The 19,359-nt window shown below is 41.5% G+C and overlaps 1 protein-coding gene across 13 annotated transcripts in view; it reads left to right on the top strand.

Moving 5' to 3' along the window:
- Positions 1-19,359, top strand: part of MAGI1 (membrane associated guanylate kinase, WW and PDZ domain containing 1) — a 975,264-nt gene that overhangs the window by 719,233 nt on the left and 236,672 nt on the right. For 10 of the 13 annotated variants that reach the window (XM_029601033.1, XM_029601039.1, XM_029601036.1 and 7 more), the window contains 2 exons: positions 2,644-2,679; positions 7,917-7,974. In XM_029601033.1, coding sequence (XP_029456893.1) covers positions 2,644-2,679; positions 7,917-7,974 — 94 coding nt within the window. The remainder of the gene's footprint in view (positions 1-2,643; positions 2,680-7,916; positions 7,975-19,359) is intronic. The other 3 variants (XM_029601044.1, XM_029601035.1, XM_029601040.1) reach the window with 1 other exon arrangement.

Below are 19,359 nucleotides of genomic sequence, written 5' to 3'. Positions count from 1 at the left end.
ATATGCACTCCCCTAATTTGCTCCATAAGACGCCCAGACGCAGAGCCGGTTTAGCACAATTTTTTTTTTTTTTAATTTTCCCCCTCTGAATCCTAGGTGCGTCTTATGGTCAGGTGCGTCTTATGGAGCGAAAAATACGGTATAAAGAAATTTTGATTTTTAAATGATATGATCTAGGTTATATTCCATTTGCATCAGCAATTAGTTAATATGTGCCAAGGCTACTATTGAATATCTAACCAAGGTAATTTTAAGCAGCTTTTTCTGAAAAGTAACCAATACAGTGCCCTGTTAAGCTTTTCTATACATTAGTATGGATCCAGGAGACAATTCTCAATGCTGCTTGTCTTCTCAGTGTTACTACTGGTAGTCTAATTAATGGTTTGTCAGAGAAACATCATAGAACTTACCAGGTAATGATTTGCATTTTGATGAAGTGTAATTTTGCATTCTTTGAAATTGTCAAAAATGCAAGCCAGTATCCTTTCGGAGAATCCTGACATTGAATAGCCTGTTGTGTGATTTCTTGTATTCTTATTTAAATGCTAGTAATAGAAATATGGCATTGCAGAAGCTGACAAAACAATACATCTTTTGTGAAAAGCATCAGAGATCTTTCTAATGAAAACTTGCTTATCACAATGACCAGTGTACAGAATACCCAGACTTGCAATTTAATTGTCAAACGTAATTGCTGGTTTTGCCTTAGGTGTTCAGCTTTTCCAGACAGCTGCCAGTTATTGCCCTGTCCATCAGGAATTATTACATTAGTAGTAAATATAAATATATCATAGTAGAACTTTAATTAATCTCAATTTGGAGGTTTCACATCCAAAAATAAGAAGATAAAAATATTTTTGGAAGTCATTTACTTCTTTTTCCTTCAAATTTTTAGTTTTATCATAATGATGACATTCAGCATGACTCTACGTTGGAGATATTTAATAGATGAGCTCTGTTTACTACTCTGCATGTAAGAGGCATTTCACTGCAAAATAAAAAATAGTATTTTTATTAAAGTAGAAATCAAATAATTTAACAAGTGATAATCATACAAATGTTCTTATAGCCACCCATATTTTGCTTAGTGGGAGACTGTTGTCACTGCCAGTTTTTTAACAAAATCAAATGTTAGCTATGCTAATAACCTGCAATATATAAACAAATAAATACAGCAAACATTCAAAATGTTAAATTGAGAACATAAGATTTGCCATACCTTAATATATTTCAGCTAAATATTTTTCAGATATGAAAGAATTCTGCTGAACATGAGTTGTGTTCTAGATGTGAAAAATAAGAAAAACAGCTAACATCTAGCTCTTATTAGACACTTCCAAGTACATTTTCTTCCTCAAAATGTTACCGGTTTTCTTTTTGTATCTTCACACATTTATGTTGTTATTCTAGGTCCCAAACATAGAGCACATAGAAATGGAAGAAATCCATGCTCAATTAATTATTGTTTGGACTTTTTAGAAATATCTAAACATATCTAAAAGAAATTCAACCTTTCTGGTTTACAGTGAAAGATGCCACTAAATATTTTACTAGAGCAACCAGAATTTTTAGCTCAGTCCTATAGGCCAGTAAATATGACTAGGACAAGATTTTTGGATTCTGTCTCAACATACTTAGTCTTTAATTACATCTTTAACTGTAATGACTGGACTTTTATTGCCCTTAATTGCTTCATGGAAGGATTTCTCTGCTGGGATTATATCTAGAGACTTATGATACAGTGCTTTTTATCCAGGAGCAAAAAGTACCCCTGTTGATCATCTGCTTTAAGTTTAAATAATAGTTTATTCTCTTCAACATAGTGCTAAGAACCAGAATTCAAAATTTGTATGTGATCATTAAGAATCCGCAGGTCAGGATTTTATTTGCAGGGCAGTCCCCTGCTGTTCAGTCTTTGTAGAATCAGTTTGCAAATCTTTATTAAGGGGAATGTTTCTGAAATATCCGAGTACTACAGTGAACTGAATGCTTCAAAACTGAACTGGGGTGGTGTTGTCATTCATTCTTTTATATGAGAATTTTACTTTTAAAATAGTTTTCTTTGTATAAAGGGAATTATCCTAGACAAATGTTAGTCCAGCCCTTATTTGTCATAGCTATTGGCTATCTGATGAAAATTAGAGAAAGTATAACATGAGAAATACTGAACAGTCTAGTTCTTCTCAGTCTTTCTAGATGGACTTTTAGTAGACTGATTTCAGTTCAAAGTGATAAAAAAAAAAAAAGCAAAGGTTTTTGTCAGCATTCACAAATAATCAGATTGAATTCTGGCATCAAGTTAGATGATACAGGTAATTATTTTGTCAGTGTAATTGATTGTTCTTTTACAATTTATGCAAGGTCAGAATGTGCCAGATACCAAGGCTCTATTCATCAGCAGTTTATATACCTTATATGTGGTCCTTGGCCTACAGAAAAAAAATGGGCTAATGACCATGGAATGATCACACAACTGTTGCTGAATATAATTTGAAAGGGCAATAAGGTAAAACTGTGGTGAAGATTTATGTGCAAAATAGTTTTGGTTCATCTGTTTTCTGGAGAGACTTTCTACTTGGTGCTGGTGTCTGAATTTTTCTTTTCATCTTTTCTGTCTTATTTCCTGTTCTTGCCTTGGAGAAGAAGGGGTACACACCGAGGAACTGGACAGTGAACTAGGTAAATCCATCACTCTATCCTTTTGATGCCTGAGCTAGACCAGCTAATTATGAAACATCCTTGTATCTTAGCATTAAAAAAAGTTATTCATTTAACCTTGTGACTTTCAGAAGTACCCAAAGTGTTGATTCCATTTTAAAATTTAAAAAAAAATTATAGAAGAATAAAACATTAAAATGTTTTACAAGATAATTTGATATTCCTAAGACTTTCCAAACTGCATATATTTAGTAAAGTGAAAGGAATTTAGCTGAAATAATCAGAACAGTGGTTAACTTTGGGTTTTTTTGTACTATTGAAAAGGTATCCAATCTTTTGTTTCTAATGCTAGTGTAAGGTTTTGGTGCACAGAGCTCTTAGACTTGTGTAATTAAAATTCTATAATTACTTCAAGAGCTGTAACTGCTGAAGTTTTTTTGCATGCAGGTATTTCATGTAGGACTGTTGGTGGTTGATTTTTGTCTTTTCTTTTTTTTAAAGAGGAGTGATCGTTTTAGTTTCTGTCAGAGTCTGATGTGGAGAGAGACATAGTCTTCAGTTTCCTTAATGTCTTTTCTTTGTCGTCTATGTTGCACTTTTGTGGATAAATGTGAAAGAAGCAGTCAATATGTATTGATTACAAACTTTAAAGACTATGAAAGGAGTTAGTCTTTTGTATGTGCTTGGCAAGACAGTATTAAGAGCCCAATCTTATATCACCACAGTTTAAAGAATAAGAGTACAGTTGGACAGTGTATTTTACAGCAAAGACAATTGTAATCTTAGGCTCCCATTTCTGTTTGTGTATATACATTATGAATACAGTTGTGACATTCATTCTAGAAACAGTTACCATCATTATACAACTGTACAGATTTGTCCTTCAATATCCTTTTAACAACTTCTAAGTAAATAGTAAGTAAATAGTTTATGCCTAATGAAAAATGATTTTATTGCTATCAAAAATCTGCTGTTACATTTCTGCATTCAGTGCAGTGTGTTTTGATCTATAATAGAGAAATAAAACCTAGTATGTATACCTGAAACCCTATTGACTAATTACTGTTGTAGTGAAGAGTAAAAAAATGAATTATAGTGGCAATTTCAGTGGCATATGACTGAAACTGTCGTAGTTAAGTTCAGTTATGTTTACCTTTAAGAAACTACAAGTTAGCCAGTCAGATGTGCAGTACCAAGTAGAAGCCCTGAGTTTACTCCTGGACCCAACTTCTACTTCTTGATCAGCAATAGCTGGGGATGCCAAAGAGGGCATTTGCAGCCTCCAAAAGGGCACGAATCCTAGACATCACACAATGGCAACACCTACCACCTGCTACTGGGATTCCAGGAACCCAAGTACCAATTCCGAAGGAAGTTGTAGTTCTGTGGTCCCCTACTGAGGACTGTTGCTGCAAAGTCTGGGTTATAGAGGATCATAGGTAATGGGGGAAAAAGCCAGTTAGCTGTGAATGAAGGCTCTTGGCAGTGTAACTCTTTTAGGGGGCAGCTTCTAATTGAGATGGAAACCCAAAGGAACAGAAGGAAGCTGCTGGCATTTTCATATATTTTCTTGATACAGTAATAAAAGTTCACAACAATTTGCACCACAGATCAGTTTTTGGATTGTGATAAATGTGATGCAAAAACATGGGGCTCACACTCTGTGTTTTCCACATGGGATTGCTGGTATAGGAAACTTATAAGCCAAGTGCTGTAGTGATAGTTTATTAGCCCACTAAAATAGTCTAGAAAGGCCTTTTACTGTAAAATGTATGTTAGGCTTACCTTTTTAGGCTATAATGATAGTTTGAAAATCTCATTTTAAATTTGCACATACACAAGTATCTTTATTTTTCTAGGACAAATATCTTTCAAACTAGTCATTCAAAAAAATGTTTTTTAATACAAGATCAGTGGATGTTTTTACTTTATTTTCCATAGCCACTCGATAGCAAAGCTTTTTGGCTTCACAGTCATTTTCCCAGGTTATGCCAAATGTAAGTCAGTTTGAGCCTGTGGAGATGAGCACTAGCTTCTATTTAGATGCCTGTGTCTTGAAGAATCTAACTACTTTCTTATCTTATAAGTGCACAAAAAGCTCTCCTGCTTCTTTTTCATACATACTGGAAACATGGGGGAGAAAAATATGAAATTAATTTATTTTGATGTTTAGCCAAATCTGCATGCGAATAAAACCTTCCTATTATTAATTCATGTGCATTTGTATGTGGTGTTCTCATAGTTAGTCTGGATCTATTTGTACTCTTATGGCAGTGTAGGTAGTCAGTAAATACTGCTTTACACAGCTAGATTACATTGATTAATGGCCTACTACTTAATTGTGCTGGCTATGCAACACAATGCCTTCAATAAATCATTCCAAAATAACTTCAGTGGTCCTTTCTTATTACTCTTGCTAGATTTGTAATCATTAGTGTATTTAGTTATAAAGGATTTTGGTTGTTGTATTGATACTCATGATCTTCAGCATCAGCTTTTCCCTCTTCCACTTGACCTGTTCAGAGAAAATTACTCTGCTCATTTCCCCATAGGCAATTAGTGTGTTAGGTTACATTTCTATTTTGTCTTCCTTAGACAATAGTCCAACCAAAGCAGTTTACAAACATGAAAATACAATATATATAATATGGACATCCAGGACCTCACTCGCTCCCCATTCCCATTCACATCCCAAGAATCACATTACACCTTCTTTGGGTAAATAAAGGCCGCAGCTTTATTAAACTGGGGACCCGAGCCCAACATACGATTTAACATATCAACAATATATTAACAATATATTCACAACATCGGTTTCAGCTTCCCCCCTCCTCTGACCATCCGCCGCTCCCCCGGCAGGAATAGTCACCACCAGCCTTCGGCACAACATACCGCCTCTCGCCCCCCACCGGGTTCGTGCTCCCGCCACCTGCCTGCAAGGAGCCCCCCCCCCCCCCCCCCCGGGTGGACTCCCGCCGCCATCCTGCAAGGAGTCCCGCTGGCCATCTCCCGCCACGTTAGCAAGGAGATCCCCCTTTGACAACAGCCCCCCCTCAGTTGTCACCACCGTCGTCCGCTGAAATCCAGATTTAACAATCAACCAATAAAGTATTCAGGCTCGGGCCCTCCGCAAGCCCCCCCCACCGCTGCGACAACAAGCCTATCCCAACAGCCTAAACATAAGGGAGGGTGGGCGGGGATTCACTTCGCTGCTGCCTGATCGCTGCCGCCCCGAGCTCTCCTGTGCGCGCCCCCGAGCCCTAGCCCTACTCTTGACCCCCGACGGCCTGCCGGCCAATCAGAGCCCCTGCGACCATGGCAACGCCTCATGGCTCCAATCCCTGCCTTCCCCCGTGCTTCCTCTTAACTCCTCCCCCTCCACACGCCCTGGCCTCCCCGTGACCTGCCTGCCTACCTTTCGACCTTCCCCCTCCCTCCGCGCTCCGTCGCCCGACCGCGCCGCTCTCGAGTGGGCCTGGGCCCACATTATCTGGCCCGAGCGGTACGGGGACCGCTCGGGCGTCCAAAATACATCATATAACATATAATGTGGAAGATTTTGCTAGACTAAATGGGAATCATGAGTCTTTCTCCCACTTCTATTTTATAGTTATGAATTTTCAGTAGGTATTTGTCTTTCTCCCATCTCCTAAAGCAGTAGTTTACTACAGGTACTCAATATTAGCCATGTTGAATTCATGATTACAGTAAATATAACTTTAAAATACAAGTTATTACCTCTATAGTTTTCTTTCAGATTTCTGATATCTTTGCACTGTATAGGCTTCTGATCAATGCTGAATATTCACCCAATTCAGCGGGTGCTTACTCTGATGGGAACTAGCAGAAAGTGGAAGCATCAGAAAAGTAAAAACAATTCTGGTACACTCCAGTGCAAAAATGGTGGCATAAATCCCTATTATGTGCTTAGAAGAATATTTGATTTGGTTTTATATAATAGCTATGTAATAGTATTGTACACTGAGCTGAGAAACTCAATGTAATTTTTAGATGGTAGTGTTGAAAAAGTACTTTAAAGTACATCTGGACTGAAGAATATATTCTTATGCTTGAAAGAGCTATGGTGGTGGTACTTATAAGATTAATACTATAGGATATCCCTTATACTGCCTCTTAGCTGAGAAAACTTAGATTGTGAGCCTTCTAGGGTCAGGGAAATACCTACAGTACCTGAATGTAATCCGCTTTGAAGTGGCTGAAAGGTGGAATATAAATCTAAATAACTTTTTCCTCTGTGTCCTTTATCAATCAAATGAATTTGTATTGAAGTGAGGTCATTCACAAATGTAATAAAATCTTTGTAGCATCACAGTTGGTTCACTTTTTAAAGACAGGCAAATCATTAAAAAGCCAAAGTAAGATAAATCAACATTTATTTTATTTATTTATTTGTAGATATATATATTCTGCCTATAACAAAAAGATGTGCTAAGCAGATTACAGAATAAACAACCTATGTCACATTAAAACATCACAAAATAGAACACAATATAAAATGACAAAAATGCTAAAAAAAAAATAAATATACAAGCTAATATCTATACTATTACATGAAATATAAATATATATTTTAGCATTTAATATTATAAAATATATTTAAATTGAAAAGCTTAAAAACTTTAAGTTGCTGTATGTTCATTTGCAGTTTCATGAGCCTTATTTGGCATGAGTCTTCATGCCAAATAAGGTGAAACAGTGCATTGCTCTTTTAGAAGAGTTCAAAATGCTAAAATGATCATGCCTCAAGTATTCTCCTGCCAAGAATTTTTGAAGTACAAGTATGAAATAAGTATTTTTTTCTAATGCATAGGAGAGAATCATAAACAGGGTACTTCTGTATCATTCAGTGAGTAAATGAAGTTCAGCACATTGTTAAAATGAAGTAGTTCTGTATCACTGTGAACCAGATGGTAAACATTAACACTCCCTTCCCACAAGTTAGAAACACAGGAACAAGATGTTGTCAACTATATCCCTGGTATTGTATGCCAATAGAACTCTTTGACGCAAGAAAGATGATAAAGATTTTTGTGCATAGCCATGAAAGGTTCAAAGATGAAAAAAATATTAGATATGATGATCTAATATATTCAGCTCCTACAGAACTTAAAATATAAAATTCAAACATTTTTTAAGGTATGCTATTTATAAATTGTATAAGATCTATGAGCAGTAAGGGAAATAGACAATAACCATATTCAAAATATCAATATTGTTGCTTTTTTTTTTTTTTCCAGAATTGCCTACTGGTTGGGAAAAGATTGAAGACCCTGTATATGGTGTCTACTATGTAGAGTAAGTCTTTATATGAGCTGTCAGTATTAAGTGCTTGTTTAACAAGTATGTTTTCCAAGTTAAAATACATTTCATTACTCTATACTGTTGCCTACCTTAAATAAATGATTCCTTTATTTCTGGGAGTTGGTCTGCACTATAACATAAGGTGTAATTACACTATACCCAAATAAACTGTGAATGAAATAATGATAAAACATTATCCAAAGTGGTGAAACATAAGAGTGTTTATTAGTTTTAGCATTATTCTCTAAAGATCCCATCAACAGGGGTCAGACCAATAGTCCAGTGTCTGTTTTGAGTGCTGTCAGGCAGGAGATCTTGAAACAGTTCCTGGTCTTAGCTCCTGTCCTCTGGCTGAGAGTGCCACTGTTGCAATAATCACTGCCCAAGGGAAACAGGGAGTCTCATCCTTTGACAAAAAGGGCATCTAAGGCTCAGGGTGCATGCAAACTGGATTCCTTAGGAGCTGTATTATGTGGCCCCTAGCCAGAAGATTTATCTCTGCAATGGCTTGGCTATAGAAGGAAGTGGTTTGGAAATGGGAAAAACCCAGGATAAAAAGAAAAAGATACTACAGATCATATTTTTTAATTCTTTTTTTGTACCAATGTGTAGAGTACCTTATCTTATAAAAATAATAAAGGAAATACATGTATTTATTTATTTTTACAAAATATGGCTTTTTTTGTTATATATGGGGTTGAATCAGTTTATATTGTCTGATCTAGGAATGGGGGTTAGGTTTTGATAATCTTGATCAAAAAACAAAACACACTGTAATGTAGTTTGGGCAATCTGATTTATTTGCTGCTTGATTTTTATAACTCATGGCTTGACTAATTTCCGTGCTGTCCCAATTTAGATGTGAATATTTTTAGCTTGATAGATCAAAATGATGATCACCAAATGAATGATGATACAATTTATTTTTGCTTATTAATTATAATATTTGGGAGCAATCAAATATTTTGGTGTAAAAATTAGAGCACAGCATGATTGTCACCAACATATCGAATAGCTCCGAAAGTTTCCTTTTTCTATAATATTTTTCTAGTTATTCTTTTGACATATTCGCCAAATATACTGAAAAACGTGAAAAAATAACAGTTTTGCAGCTATCATATGTTTCTTCAAATATCCTATATTTCTCACATCACTTCAAAATATCCCATTCAGAAAACAAAGAATACTTACCTCACATTTAAAGGATCTGTAGGTACAATTTAGTCCCTAAATCTGACCATATTTTAAGAGCTTGTTCTCTCTGAACCAAAGATAGACGAAAGGTCAACAAAGTATTATCAAGTAAATTTTACAAGCCTGCCACATGTAAAAAAAAATGGGGGTTACGCGCGTGGCCGGGCCTTGTGCATGTGCCACACGCATTTTATAAAGGGCCCAGCCACACGTGTTACCCCATTACTTGCTGAAATGGGGGTAACACGGGCCAAAAAATAGGGGTGGGGGGTGTGGTCTGGGCAGGGAGGGGCGGGAGAGGGCCAGGATAGTGCTGGCAGTCTATGCATGGAAATTACTTCTGTTCCAAAGGAGCATTAAATAGTAAAATAAAAAAGTGGGGGTTAATTAGGTTAGGTTTAGAGGGTGGGGAGGAGAGGGGAAGAGGGAAGAAGGGTAGTGTTAGGGAAAGAAAAGTTCCCTCAGAGTCCACTCCTTAATTGGACTGGGCGGGAACTGGGGGAAGCCTGATTGTGTCATCGTGCATAGCTTATGAAATCTCCCCCCCCCCTGCGCGTGCAAGTCAGGGCTGCCCACACATGGATTTTAAAATATCAAGTTGGTGCATGCATGTTATAAAATTGATGCATCCGTGTGCGCTTGCTGGGAACCATGCGCACATTGTCGCATGCACGTTTTTTTGTTTGTTTTTTTTTTAAATCGACCCCTATGGATATTTTTCTCTATGCTTTAAGTCTGTAAAATGCAGACACTGGGAAGCCATTCTAGGTAATAAAACCTTATTTGGCAGTATCATCAGACAAGATTGTATTTCAGATTGATGGTATATAAATAAACTATCTAACTATTCAAAGTTGAACTCTTCACGTCTTCAAAAAAATGGTGTCTTCCAATCAAAGGGTCCCGAACCCTCATCCATATACATGGACTATGCCAACTTAGCTACTAGATAAACCTGGATAATCAAAGGAGGAAGCAGTCTGTCATCATCAAGAGCAATGACCATTAACAACAGCTGTCAACACCATAAGGGCCAGCATCAGCATTGCTGAGATTCTGACACAGAAGCTACCTCATCTCTTCCTGATTCTTGCAGCCTACAGATGCTATCTCTGAAATCCCAGCACCTGAGCTATGAAAATCCCTCTTTCTGACCAGCACAGAGGTTACTTTGCCAACGGAGAGAGAGAAAAACTGTGTAGCACTTCAGTTGCTGGTTGTATACCAATCTAGTGAGAGAAACAAATTTTAATTCCTAATTATATTAAGAAGATCAGATAGTGAATCCTAAGTATTCAGGGGTTTGTTAGCCTGTAATACATGTGAATTAACAAATCTGTGCAGACTTTGTCAATGGTCTATTATACGAAGTAAGAAATTGTAAAATTGTAAAAGTGCATCTGTCTTGAATCACTAAAGTAATTACTATATATTTTTCTACTACTTAATTATATTTAATTATTAAAATGTAAATCTTGACAAATCAAAGAAATTCTTATTCTAAGTATGAAATGTTAAACAAATTGAGGTAGATCTTAAAAAAGTATGCACAACCAGCGCAAACAAAAGTATGTCAGATTTTATAAGATACGCGTGTAGCCGCGCGTATCTTATAAAATCCGGGGTCGGTTCGCGCAAGGCTGCACAAAATCGGCAGCCTCCGCGCGCCGAGCCACGCAACCTGCCTCCATTCCCTCCGCGTCCCCCCACCTTCCCCTCCCTTCCCCTATCTAACCCACCCCTCAGCCCTACCTAAATCCCCCCTACCTTTGTTGTGCAAGTTACGCCTGCTTGAGGCAGGCGTAACTTGCGCGCGCCACCTCGGCATCCCCCAGCACAGGCCGCAGTGCTGGGGGACTTGGGACCGCCCTCCCGGCCTGCCCCCGGACCCGCCCCGGACTGCCCCCTGACCCCAGACACATCCCTCCCGCCCCTTTTCCGAAGCCCCGGGACTTACGCGCGTCCCGGGGATTTGCGCGCGCCGGCGGCCTATGCAAAATAGGCGCGCCGGCCCGCGAGTGCCCTGCGCGCATAAATCCGGCAGGATTTATGTGTGCAGGGCTTTTAAAATCGACCCCACAATGCTCTTAAAAACAATAAACCATTACAGATTTTGTAGTAATACTTCTTTTAGATTGACAATATTTATGTACTCTGCATTAACATACTACTAGGATTTTGAAGTGATGTAAGAAATTCAGTTATGAAACAAAGGATATTTGGAGGAACATGCAATGGCTGTGAGTTATAGCTAGAAATATGTTGGTGACATGAAGTGATATGTTTGATTTCTACACCACTGTGCATGATTGTTCCCTAATAACAATATAATTAATAAACAAAACGTTGTCATACCTTTAGTGATCACCTCTTTGGACTATTGATTGGCCTGGTGATTTGTTTGTTTTATTTATAAATACTAGCTTCACCTTTACATTCATTGAATTCACTTGTCTTCAAATACTTCAGATCTTTAAAATAAGTCATATTGAAATTGTGTTAAGCTAACTATAATTATCTGACAAAATTCAAGACAGATATTCCTAAGTTCAAGCCTGGATTCAAAGTAGTAGTAGAAGTAGTAGTAGTATTTATAGTTTGTTCATTCCCAGTTTTGTAGTAAAATAATTAGATACAATAAATCTCCATGAGTATATAGCTGGTATGATAATGCATCTGCATAGACTTCTTTTTTCTTTATAATTACCAGTATGTTTCCAGGAAGGAAATCATGTTGCTGTTTGCTTATATATATGATTTTCAGAACCATCTTGTTTAATACTTGCAGTCTTTCCATTTTATCAATATACATAACAATTTGATAATATAGAACACATTGCCAATATAGCAAACCTGGGATTAGGCCACTACACTATGTTAGTGTTAAGAAAAGTACTGAATTAACATTTGGCAACTTGCACCTTCGCTTCCCTCCCCTCACCCCCTGTAACACAATAAAACACTGGACAATACAATATGGGATAAAACAGGCCACAGCAAGAAATGAACTTAATTATGCATTTACCTTTGACGGGTCCCCCAAACCATCCCCACCCTCTTAAAAATTCCTGCACCCTCCTGTAACCCTGTAATACGCTGTCCATGTCGCCGGGGCAACAGACTCCTTCAATCTGCCATAACCAGTCCAGGACTGGCACTCCTTCGTCTGCTTCCAGCAACTGTAGGTGAAAGAGATCCAACTTAGTGCAGGATAGATAGTCGGCTATTCAATTACTAACACCCGGAACATACTTGGCCCTAATGGTTGTATTCAACCGTGAGCCCTGCAGAATCACCTCCCTTAATAAAGCTGCCACCCGAGGACATTGCGCTACTAATGACTAACAAGTTAGCCTGGTTATCGCACCAAAAGACTATCCTTTGGTTGCGGAGCTTTGTGCCCATACTATCAATGCCAGCAGAATTGGGAATAGCTCAAGAAAGGTAATATTCCTTACCAAACCGCTCTCTTGCCAGCTGCTTGGCCAAGGAGCGGTGCACAAAGCCCCTTGGCAGTATGCTCCAAACTCCCAACCACCTGAGGCATCGTAGTGTATGTCAAAATCCAAACTCGATACCGGGGCCTCCTGCCACATGGAGAACTGTTAAATTTACTTGGAAAGTCGAGCCACATTGACAGGTCATCCTTCTTAGACCATGAAATTTGTATGCGGTAGTGGGGTTATGAAACCCCCCTTGTAGCGTCTACTAAACGCCTCAGGAATGCCCTCCCCATGGGGACTGCAGGGTGTCCAAAGTGACCTTCTTGCTTGATAAAGCCTGCCGGAGGGTGTTCTGTAACTTGTGCAATCTAGAGACAATTGCCTCAGTATCTAACTTGATACCCAAAAAGGAGATCACTGTAGCCGGGCCTTCCGTCTTCTCATGCGCTAAGGGCACCCCAAACTCCTCAACCATGTTCTGGAATGCTTGCAACATGCGAGTGCAAGTATCTACCCCAGCAGGGCCAACAAATAAATCGTTGAGGTAATGCACTACATTGCAATTCCTCAACTTTCTCTCTAGCAACCACTGTAGGAAAGTACTTAATAACTTGAAATATGCATAAGAGACAGAGCACCCCATAGGCATACATTTATCAAAATAGTATAAACCCCAAAATCGAAAACCCAGGATCGGGAAACTACTAGGGTGGACTGGTAATAGTCTGAAAGCAGATTTGATATCTGACTTTGCCATCAGTGCTCCTTTGCTATACTGCCTCAATAAACTAATCACAGCATCGAAGGAAGCATACTGAAATGAGCACTCCTCCTCCAGCAGGAAATCATCCACTGATTTCCCAGGAAGGTAGAATAAGTTTTGAATTAGTCGAAATTCACCCGGTTCTTTCTTCGGTATGACCACTAGAGGCGATAACATCATGGCCTCGAATGGGGGGGGGGGGTCTGTAAATGGACCAGCCATCCTTCCCATTCCAATCTCTATCTCCAACTTTTGCTGGACTAAATCAGCATGCCGGGAAGAGGTATTCCTGATTTTGCCCTGGAATGGAATAATGAAACCCCACTGGAAGCCTGCCGTTAATTTCTGGGCATCCCCATGCTTAGGGTACATTGCCAACCATTCCTCCATGGCAGATAACTGAACCAGTGAAGGGGCCCTGCTAAACCTGATATCAATTTACTTTTCCAATACTCCCCCCTGCACTCTCCGTTCCTTTCTTCAGACACTTGGACATGAGATGTGAGGCTGCACATATGGAACAGGCATGCTTAAACTTACAATCCAGGAAGTGCAGTCGGATTTGTTAAAGCGCCAGCATACCTTGCCAGCCCTGCACGACCGGCACGGACCCATCGGGGTCAGGGGCTTGGAGACACACGGAGGCCTCCCCTGAGGCCCGCGACCGACTCCCGCACCTTGCCGAATCGACCCCCCAGAACCGGCGGTAAGCCCCGCCCATCGGCAGAAGTCGTCCCGGCGCGCCCGAGCCCTTTAAAGGGCAGACGACAGTCCCAGGCCAGCCCTGCGCGATCGGCGCGGACTCATTGGGGTCAGGGGCTTGCTTGGAGGCACTTGGAGGCCTTCCCTGAGGCCCGCGACCGACGCCCGCACTCGGCCGAATTGACCCCTCCAGAACCAGCAGTAAGCCCTGCCCATCAGCTGACATCGTCCCGGCGCGCCCGAGCCCTTTAAAGGGCAGACGACGGTCCCAGGCGTCGCACGCCTTTGGTGAGCGACAAAGGGGCCTGCCCCCTTTTGTGCGCACCGGCACGCCGCTCAGCAATCATTCACCTTCTCAGCTCTCCAGAACCCGGACTCCCACTCAGCATCCACTAACCCGGACTCCCACTCAGCAAACATCCACTTCCCAGCTCTCCAGCAGCCGGACTCCCACTCAGCAAACATCCACTTCCCAGCTCTCCAGCAGCCGGACTCACACTCTGCGGCCTTCTAGCTGCCAAAAAAGAGTTGAGGCTTACCATACAGCCAGCCAAGTCTGCATCTAAACTAGAATTAGGCCTCTTAAAATCCAATCTACTTCAAATCCTACTCATATACGCTTCGCCAGGACTTCTAGACACAGATGTCTCCCCCATTGTAGAAACCATAGCTAAGTATATAAACTTGGATTCCCCAGCTATGATCTTAGGGGATTGCAACCTCCACGTTGGTTCAACTCCACTCTCTACCAACTGCGACCCCAGAGAACACAACAATTTCCGTCCTATTTCCAATCTTCCTTTTGTTGCCAAGATTATGGAAAAATTAGTCCATACTCAACTTTCAGAATATCTTGAAGACCATAAAATCCTATACCCAACTCAATACGGCTTCCGCAAATCGCTAAGCACCGAAACCCTCCTCATCTCCCTCACGGACCACCTCATCATGGGCCTAGACAAAGGACACTCCTTCCTGCTAGTACTTCTCGACATCTCGGCGACATTCAACACGGTGAACCACTCCATCCTCCTAAATCGATTATCAGACATTGGGATAGCAGGAACAGCCTTCAGATGGTTTGATTCTTTTCTCAGTAATAGAGGCTATAAAGTCAAAATCAACAACAAAGAGTCCCCGCGCATCAATTCTTCACTAGGAGTACCCCAGGGCTCTTCTCTGTCCCCCACCCTCTTCAATATCTACCTCCTACCCCTCTGCCAGCTGCTAACAAGCCTAAAACTAAAACACTATCTTTATGCCGATGACGTACAAATTCTGAGCCCTATAACTGAATCTCTAACGAAAACACTCAAGTTCTGGGACAACTGCCTCCAAGCTATCAACCTCCTGCTCACCAGCCTAAATCTTGTACTTAACTCAGCCAAGATGGAACTCCTCCTCATATCTCCTGACTACAGTGATATCCCTCAGCAGACCCACCCCAACACCTTGGTCACCCAAGCAAGACATCTTGGAGTGATAATTGACAATCATCTGAACTTAAAGAAGTTCATCAATCACACAACCAAGGACTGCTTCTATAAATTACAGGTGCTAAAAAGACTTAAACCTCTTTTACATTTTCACGACTTCAGGACTGTCCTCCAAGCCATTCTATTTTCCAAGATAGACTACTGTAACTCCCTTCTGCTGGGTCTCCCCGCCTCCACCACCAAACCTCTTCAGCTGCTCCAAAACGCGGCTGCTAGAATCTTGACAAATACCAACAGAAGAGACCACATCATGCCCATCCTCAGAAATCTGCACTGGCTACCAATAAGCTTTAGAATCCTACACAAGTCCCTCACCATCATTCACAAAACCCTATCGACCTTCAATTCCCACTCAGACTCCACACCTCTTCAAGACCTATCAGAATAGCTTACAAAGGATCTCTGCATGCCCCTTCAACCAAATCCACCCATCATACAGCCACTAGAGAACGGGCCCTCTCGACAGCGGGACCAGCCATCTGGAATGCTATCCCTCCAGATCTCAGACAGGAACCCTGCCTGTTGACTTTCAGGAAAAAACTCAAGACCTGGCTGTTTCAGCAAGCCTTCCCCTAACCCAGGCCCGTCTCAGCTATTCCACAGTTCATATACTAGTGCCACCTAATCAGTGCACTCCATTTCTGACCCTGTATATTATTTGTTATAGTTACCAAGTTTATCTTCTGCTTCTGGCTTCTTCATCTCCCTAGTTTCCTTGCCCCTGTTTTATTGTAACTTTGCCTCTTCTTCTATGTTAATGTTATAACCCCTTGTTCCATTTAAACTGATGTGATATGATCTGTATCATGAATGTCGGTATAAAAAAGAACTAAATAAATATTAACATTCTCTGCCCTACTCGGGCTGCCACCCAATGCACCTGAGCTATTATTCGAGCACCCAGACTGCTCCTACATCAGCGGCCTTGTTGTTCATCTGCCTCAACCACAATCCCACATCCTGCATCCTCCAAGACATAAGACGATTTTCTTCCATCTTATCCCTGAACTTCTCATCATAATTTAACCAAGCCCATCCATGGTATTCCCTATAATCTTCCAAAATAGTATTTGCATAACTTAGCATTGGACCATACTGTGAAAGTTCGTCCTATCCCACCACACTAATCATCCTCAAAAATGCCCGTACCCAATTAATTATATTTCGAGGAATCCTTACTTCTCCCCCTCCAGCCTCGTCTCTGTTCTTCCCTTTCTTCTTATCAGCTCCCTTCCTTCTGCCCTCTAAAATTCCGAAGATATCTATGTATTCCCGCTTTCTTATCTTGCTCCATAAGGCCTTAGGTATGCTCTCCCATAATTGAGACAAGTTAGCAAGAGTGTGGGGGGGGTGCCCTACTTGCCTCCAGGGGATCGTGAGCAGGTAGAGTCTGACTGTTGCCCAATGAGGAGCTTGAATCAGAGCTGTCCCCAGAAGTATCCATACTCGAGCTACTCCTACTCCTCTTTCTTTTCTTTCCTTTCCTTTTTTTCCCCCTTCCCTGGTTGCTCTTGTCCCCCCACCTTGAGAAATTGTTGCTCGTTTGCCCTCTGTCGCGGCTCTAGCAGTGAGTCCGCTAGACGGCCTCGTGGCGGCCTTCTCACCAGTGGATGATTCCACCGCCGCTGGCTCTGTTGCATTTCCGACCTGCCCATCCACCATCTCATCTTGCTGTGCCTTTTTCTTGGGCCGCTCCGGCGCCACAGGTTCGGTCGACGTCTGTTGATGTGCCTCCTGCTGACTTGACAGGGTTGCAATCCCAAGGCTGCCTCTCACTGTCACTGAAGTCTCTGCTGTTGCTGTACATGGTCTTGTATCCCCTTGCCAAGCCAGCATTGCCCCCCACCATGGGGGGGGCACATCTGTGTGTATCCTTGAGAATAAACAGTCTGTGCAGGGAATGCCAGCAAGGGCCAGGGCAACCTGTTCACCGAGCTCATGTCTGGTATGCTGTGTGTGGAGGCAGGCGAAGTCTGACTCTGTTGTGCTGCTCCGTATGCCAGCCATATAGGCCAAAATGGCCAGTGAGATGGGCTGCATTCCTGTCCGTAAGCACCGACTTGAATGTGAGGAATGCTATCCCTGCAATCTTCACCATGCTTGCCCATTGGTGCCATTGTGTCGTTCTCCCTCTGACCCGGTGCAGCCTCGCAGCATCATTCCAATGCCTTTAAAACCTCGGGTTTAGCCTCATGCAGACTCGCCACAATTCCCCCATTGTGCACTGCTGGCTGAACTTACTCCAGCTCGCCCACGTGCTCTCGCTGCCATCCGCCCTTGGCCCTGCCATGCTCACTCTGATCCTGCCTTTTCCCCTGGAGTAGTCACAGGCCCCCGCCGCCCGCTTCGCAGGCCACTTTAATTCACATTCGCCCGGCTTTTGCCCGCTCACCATGCTCAAACCTGGTCACGCTCGCCGCACCAACCTGTGCCTCCAGTATTTCTGCTGCAGCTGCTCCCGAATCCACGTGCCTCTGCCGGGTTGCGGCCCAATTATACAGAGAGTCCTCCTTGACTGCTGGTCGATTGGTAGCAGCAGATAATGCTCATCTTTCACTGCTCCCGACCCGATGTTGGCCATTGGGACGTGGATTGGATCGCGGGTGCCGGTTAGCGATACCGGCAAGGGAGAGGTTCGCACGCGGGCTCTTGCTGACAAAAAGGGGAGATCACCGTCCAATCCTGACATTGGCTCCAACTCCTCCCCCCCCCCCCCCCCCCCCGCTAGCATCATTATGAGCTCCCTCCCCCTGCAGCACAATGGCATTCGAGCATTTAGGAATGAGGGAGGGGGAGGGAGCTCGGGCTCCCGCCATATTGTCCCGGATTGTCACACGTGCCGCACGCAATCCCCCCCTCATATGGCAATTTGAAATAAGATGTATTGTAGAGAATTGTAAGCTTAACATACAGATGCTTCTAGCTTTAACTAGCATAGCTTCTTCATTATTTAAATAACATTAAATTCCCCCTGGGATCCTGGAACACCAACTCCTATCCCAACAACGACTGCATGAAATAATTTTTAATTATATGCACATTACTGCCTATTAAGAAAGGTTATGATAACTTCTGATATGTATCTTGAATATATTTGCTGTTTACTTCAGGCCAGCTGACTTATATGTACCACTGGAAGAAAAAAGCAGCGAACTCAAACTTGACTTTATTTATGGGGAGAGCAATTTAATTATCTGAGTAATTAGGTTTTCTGAAAATTGCCAACCCTGTACGTGTGTACAAGTAGATGGAGGAATCAACAACAACACCTTTTACCACCCACTGGCGAAGGGAGTGGGATCAAAGGCGGGTTTAGGTCAGGGAGAAAACAAGGTTCATTTTCAATACTATCATCATTTTCCAGGGAGAGTATCCACAGAAAAAGCTGGTGCAAGTTTCCATTATCAGTTTTCAAAGGGAAAGTTACATTTTGAGAACTGGTGCAAAATCCATGGGGGAAAAGCACCCATGGACTTTGCACCTACCTACCCATATAGTTTTGAAAATTGTCCCTAAAATGTTAATTTTATTAGAAATATAAATGAAAGCAGAAATTAATTTTAACCAATGTTAGGCGTGAAACTGAGCTTTGTTATATCTAGTGCTACTAACTAGTGCAGTATACCTGATCACGCTAGGCATCAAATAAAATGTTATCAAACACAGATGCTCAATGAGTTTTTTTGTCTTGCCCTGAATTACCATGTTGCGATAGCTGTTAGACAATCATAAAAATGGACTTGGTAGTTCTCTGGGCTTTGTTCAACCTACATCAACTTTG

Source organism: Rhinatrema bivittatum, chromosome 4 (genome assembly GCF_901001135.1).
Source record: "Rhinatrema bivittatum chromosome 4, aRhiBiv1.1, whole genome shotgun sequence".
Classification (NCBI taxonomy): Eukaryota; Metazoa; Chordata; class Amphibia; order Gymnophiona; family Rhinatrematidae; genus Rhinatrema; species Rhinatrema bivittatum.
Note: the sequence above shows the minus strand (reverse complement) of the source record. Positions and strands in the feature narration are given on the sequence as shown.